General features: G+C 39.6%; 1 protein-coding gene across 1 annotated transcript in view; it reads right to left on the bottom strand.

The window, feature by feature from the left end:
* Nucleotides 1–1,822: 1,822 nt before the first annotated feature.
* EFNA5 (ephrin A5) overlaps nt 1,823–6,328 on the bottom strand; it is a 209,937-nt gene continuing 205,431 nt past the window's right edge. The window contains exon 5 of the mRNA XM_040580584.1: nt 1,823–3,007. Coding sequence (XP_040436518.1) covers nt 2,886–3,007 — 122 coding nt within the window. The 3' untranslated portion in view covers nt 1,823–2,885. The remainder of the gene's footprint in view (nt 3,008–6,328) is intronic.

Raw genomic sequence — 6,328 nt, 5'->3', positions numbered from 1 at the left:
AAGTCTATTGTTCTCACTTACAAAAGACAAATTAATACTTTATTATCAAACACTATATACAACAGAGGTTGCTAATAATACAGAATTTAAAGAACATAGCTTTACTTGTCTTTCCTCACCATCCAAGTAAGTACAGTACAAAACAATATTCTAAACTAACACGAAATGTTACCTTGTCTATTAAAGGATACATAGTATCCACTAAACCCACCGATCCCTATTTTCCCTGCTTCGCACTGCAGTGCCCTTGGCAGCCAGGAGTGCAGCTCATGGCAGTAAGTAAGCCACCTAGGCTGAGGGAGAACCAGTCCCTCAGACTTAAGCTGGGGAAGATAAACGGGAAGGGTGCAGAAATCCTCTTAATTTGCACCAATATCTGCATTTAAACCATCCAGAGATTTGCAATGCAACACAAAGCCCATCAGCATTTATGCACTTGGTATGATTGGGATTGCCTGATGCCATCAACCATCAAACTGACAGTGTCTAGTACACTCCCAGCCACACCACCTGGTTTTGTGGCTGCCTTGCAGCTGCATCACGTGTGTTGCTCCTTAGCTGCTCAGGACGGCTCTGTGATAAAACAAAGGGGTGAATTTCACCAGGAGTAAGACTAGTGAAAATCCTTTTCTGTGGATAAACATACATCTTGAACTCCAACACCATCCAGGGACAAAGGATGAAAAATGAAGTCACCACTTCTACATTAAATTGGCACTATCGATATGACTGCCTGCAATTGCTAAAAGTCATTTTGATATGGTTACCAATCACACAATAGTATCTGTACTTTTGGTTAAAAATCCATTTGATAAGGTACATTTTGATGAATCTCACCTCATCCAAAGCTTTTTAATTCCTTCCTACAGGAAGTATTACTGTGTGTACCAAGCACATCCACATTAAACAGAGAAAAGTACCAGACAGCCTGTAATGAGATGTTGACTTCTCTCATTGTTTAGACTGTGTGCACTTCACACTACAGGAAATTTCCTGCATTCCTCCTGTAAGCACAAGCCTTGCATTAATGACCATGGTGTATGACATCAGGCAAGCCCAGATCATAGTTTAGCATGCACAAACCTCCCTTTACACCTTAAAATCACTTCCCCCTTTCCTCCTTGTTTGAATAGCGGGCTGCTTCAACTTCTGGAAAGCTTTTCATCGTTAAAAAAAAGCTCACAAAGTGCTGTCCATTAATGGTATCACTGAGTTTTGTTATGGCAGCGTTTTTCTTCAGAATTAATTCGGAAAATCCTTGTTTGGCTTGAATGTGCTCCATGTTTAATTTCACATTTAATGTAATTATCACAGTTTTTGTTAGAAAAGCTCTGCTTCAATCTTCATCTGATATTTCCCTAGCTATGCTTAGCAGTCCAAATTTCATAGCAGCCTAGCCAAAAAACACCCCAAGGCTTGCACTTCCTGGCAAATGACTTGTAAAAGTTCTATGATAGCCAAGGCTTAGATTCCTTAAACAGGGTCACTCCTAATTCCACCAAACAAGACAGTCCCATTTCCTAATTGCATCAAGGGTTACCACTTCTCTCACATGTTTAAATAGGACAAGCATATATACTCACTCTCAGCATAAAGTATATCTAAATAATGTATTTTCTATTCTAGTGGATTTTTAAAAAAATATTTTGTTAAGTCTTTGGGAGCCCATCTAGTTTATCTCTGGCTGATAAACACATTTCCTCTACTCTTCAAACTGTGCTGGAAGGGGAAAAGATAAGAAAATCAACACTTGAATTCATATTCCACACTTCTTTTCTCCCCACCCCACCCCCCCCACCCCCCAACCAACCAAACAATGCTACTAGACTGTCCTGGATATTTTTCTACGTATGGTTTATTCCCATGATTGAGGAACTTGCAGGAGAGACAAATCAAGAGCACACTGGAGATCCTGTGTCCTAAACATATTTCCTCTGGCCACTGACATCCTCTCTCAGTATGTATTAACACCCAGAGCAGCATCCAAGGCTATCAGCTACTAAGTCAGCGCTGGGGAAGGTCACTTTATTCTCAAAAGTGCCTCTGCATTTCAAGAAAAAAATTGTAGCACCACGGTGATTTGTTTTAAAATAAAATAATCCGGTGTGCATTATCCCCTTAAAACGAAATAACAGAGGCACTCACACCCCCAGTGAAGTTTCCTAAACCTGACCTTGCCTGCTGTGTGCTAACATTCCTAAATACTAACTTCTTCCTCTCACCAAAGACAGCATTTCTACTCATGAGCACAAATTCTACTGTCAAAGATGTTTCAAAACAGTCCTGTAAGAAACATCCCATTTCCCTTTCAGAAGCCTGTTCATTTAGAAACTCCTGGAGGAAATGGTGTTATATTATATCTATTCTTAATATTTCCCTTCCAGTCCTGACATGGTGACACGATGCCTTGCATGATCATCTTACAGTGCTGAATGAGAAGGCATAAATGTTGTATCAGAGAGAAAAACTCTCTCAGGCTTTCATTCACTTTCATTATCCTTCACTGACTATGTCTGCCACTATTCCTTGTCCACATGGATGACACAGTGAGCTAACAGAGGTGACTTCTTAAAGGAGAATGCAGAGGAGAATAAGAATCACTAGTGTCACTATTATAGTTTGGCATTTTCATTTGGAGTCCTTTTATTTATATGGAGGGGTTAAGAAAGTCATAGGGTAGGTAGGGATGGGTGCTGAAGCTAGTTATCCCCTTCAAATTTTTGCTGAGTTCAGGCTAAAAGGGAGAAGAAAAGGGAAAAGGGAAAAATAACAATTTGACATCTGCAAAAACAATAAAGTCCCTTTCCTGGGATGAGCAGTTAGGTGGATCTTTGATGTTCCAAGACCCTGATATTTTCTGCGACAGGTTGCCGGAGCATACTGTGCTATAATATCAAAAGCATTGCCAGGAGGAACAATAGAGTTGCCAAAAGCCGGCTGGGTATCCTTGGTGTCTGTGCCGCATTCTCACCACGGGATGGCTCGGCTGACTCATGTACGGTATCATCTGTTCAAACAGAAAGCATACATTCCAATGAGATTTTGCATCCTTAATAAACTCTCACTGAGCCGACAACTGTAAGTAGATTTCAGTGCCTTTATGAAATAGGGCAATGAACCTTGTGCTGTCATTGACTTTCACAAGCGTGTAATACCTCATTATGTAACCAACTTGGGGCCAAGTCCTGCATTTCTTACTGGCAAAACTCCCACTGAAGACCAGAGGAGCAGAAAGTAAGTCTGATTTCAGCAGATTGAGGAATGAAAGATTCCTCTTCTAATAAAAGACTGTAGCTTTAGCTTTGGATGGCTCATTAGATAGCAATGTCAATAGGGAGGCAGCTAAATAAAAACACCCAGTTTTCAAAAAGGCTTGAAGAAAGAGTAGCATGTGCTCAGAATTAATTTCACAGTTAATCCCCTTACTGAGTTACAGATTTTGGCTTCTGAATTTGAAATGACAGCCTGTAAGCCCAAGCATAAGTTCCACTTCCACACATAAAATTTCCACTGAAGTATACTGCATCTGGGGATGCACAGGGCTAAGGGCAGTCTCCCTTTCTTGAAAAAAAATTTTAAAGGCTAACACATTGCAATCTCTGATTTTACAGAATACATACTCAATCTGGAAAACCTCATAGGTTAGAGACTATCTTTTATGGAACAAAAAATGCAGATTTACAAATATGCTGCTAAAACTAATGAAAAATGCATCAGCTGATTTGGGAAAAAAATGTGCTTATACATTAGTGGCAGAAGAGAACACAGCAGCAAATACTAAAGTTATGATACCAAATAAAGCTCTTAGTTTTTGTAAACTGAAGATCAGCTTTAAAGCCACAGCTTGTAACATAAAAAAAGGCAGGCAAAATCAAATTCACCATCAGTGTTGTTACAGGTGTGGTATTTTTCTCTTCAAAGCCATCCATGTCCACAGCTATCTAACTTGGCTATTTTAAAAGTAATCTGTCTGAGGCTTGCCATAAAAAGCCAGCTGTGGGTTTGAATTTTCTTAGTACTAAATGAATGAAACAAGCTAAACCTTTTTAGGAAGTGTGAAGTGGCTTCAGAAGGTATTCATAAGTTATTTTAGAGTGCCTAAGTTTCCAGGAAAATTAATAGTATCTCACTACTTAGTTTAATAAGCTCCCCCATTTTATGAGAGACGTTGACGCATCTATGATATATCTGTCACGTAGCTCCCATCTCAACAAAATGCACTGCCAGGATTACACTGGGTGAGAGCGGTGCAATTCCAATTAAAGGCACTAAGGGAAGCAGGAGTCAGGACACTGGGATCACCATGCCACATTGGTATAAAGCCTTTCATGTTACTTAGCTTTAGCTAGAAGCAAGCTCCCTCCCCTTCATACCCTTGACACCTAGCACAAAAGCAGGTAGAGCACTTAGCATAATTTAGGTTAATAGGCTCTTCAGCTCTAGTTCAGTTACACAGCAAGGTGCACGGTAAACTGGATTAGCAATTTATCCTGTTTTTTTCCAGCACTAATTGATGCTACAATTACATCAAGCTTATCAACAGGTCTTCAGTGCTGCTCAAGGTAAAAGTATGAAAAACGAGTGCTGATCAGCTTTAAATATGTTCACATTTGTAAGAAAGAGACTGGCTGGATTTACTTTGGTTACAGTTCCTCACCATGCACAGCCAGGAGACCCTCCCAGGCACTTGGGCCCTGAACAAGGCCCTAATATTCTTCCTCCAGAATTACTCCAAAGGCATCTAAAAATTTCAGTGAATGTTGGCTCCTGAAAAGTGCCAGCTCCAGTGGTTGTCAGTACAAAAAGCTGTTTCATATTTCGCTTCTGAGCTACACTCTAGTATTTTGGTAACACCACAATGAGAATAAAGTACTTCACAAGAGCAGCTTTCCAATTAAATCATACTCTAAAATGTTACAGGGAAAAATATCCCTGTTCTAACTGTCAGCTCTACCTCCTTTCATATAGAGTCAGCTCTTCCCAGTTTGGAAACATTTACTCACTGCTGATGAACTAAAACTACAGAAGAGAATGATGTGCATTACCTTCTACCTCTTGCATCATCAATAAAATTGCAAATAACTCTGAATTTGCAACATTGAATGTCAACAGTTTTGTCCTAATTACCTCCATGAGTCAGCATTAAAACACAATAGGGCAGAACTAGTTTAGAGCAGTAATAAATCCTCATTCTCTTTGACTATCAGATACTGCCACGACTAGAGCACTGGTTACTGCTGAAAAAAATCAGCAAAAAAGCCCTAAACTAAACAGATTACTTCTCTTAAATGAAAAATATGGAGGTCTTCTATGATGTCATTTTTATAGAGCCATTCTTGACAGAAGAACTGATTTGCATGTAACATTAAAGGGTTTCTTTCAAGAAATCATCTGAGTTTTCTCCCAGCTCAGTCCCAAGGTTTCTGAACTTGTATATTAGAGCGCACAATTAATCTGTGGTTCTTAAAGTCACTTTACAAATATGATTTTCCTTGGAGGTGCACAGTTGTAATGTTGCACAACCTTTAATGCTTGGGGAAAATGTTTTGCTTTATTTTAAACACTGAAGGCAAGTGATGAAGAGTTCCTGAGTAAAATCTGGAAGGTCACTGCTAATGACTGGGAATGCCAGTAGTAATTAGGAAAAGAATTAATTTGACAGCTATGAATTTTTGAGATCACATGCTTCAGGTATAATTTTGCCCGACAGGCACAGCTGCAATTTTTGTTTAGGGACTTTTTATTTTTATTGTTAAGGAGGAAGAGAAGGGGAGGATAGGAATAGGGCCAATTACTGTCATCACCTCTGAAACAAGCGTGTGGTCTCTATAGACCAGTTTCCTACAAATTCCCAAACAAATCCAGTGAAATTACAAGGGTTCAAAGATCACGCAAATGGTGATTTTTAAAAGAAAGGTGACAGTAAATAATCCACTGAACATTACCCTCCTGCCTCTCAACTCTTCTGTCTACTGTGGAAGAAGACAGTGGCAGGCTAGGGGAGAGCACAGAAGCAGAAGATGCACATCAGAGGCAGGTAAATTAGTACATGGCACAGATCACATGCAACAAGATCCAACGAGGCAGTGGCAGAAAAGTGTGACAGCAGCTGGCTGATCTGGGAATAGCTGTTTATCTAATGGTGACTGGTCCAAATAATAATGCAAATATACACTGATGTCAGGAGTAGAAATTTTTGGTTTCAAATCTTCTCATTAAAGCTATTATTTCCTCCTGGTAACAGAACCAATATTTCATCTTAGACAGCAGGATGTTCTTTGTATGATTTTGGTTCCATGGTTTGCCTGCTGCTTTCTAATGATATGCT

This window comes from Falco naumanni, chromosome Z (genome assembly GCF_017639655.2).
Source record: "Falco naumanni isolate bFalNau1 chromosome Z, bFalNau1.pat, whole genome shotgun sequence".
Taxonomy (NCBI): domain Eukaryota; kingdom Metazoa; phylum Chordata; class Aves; order Falconiformes; family Falconidae; genus Falco; species Falco naumanni.
The sequence above is the reverse complement of the archived record's forward strand: the minus strand, read 5'-3'. Positions and strand labels throughout refer to the sequence as shown.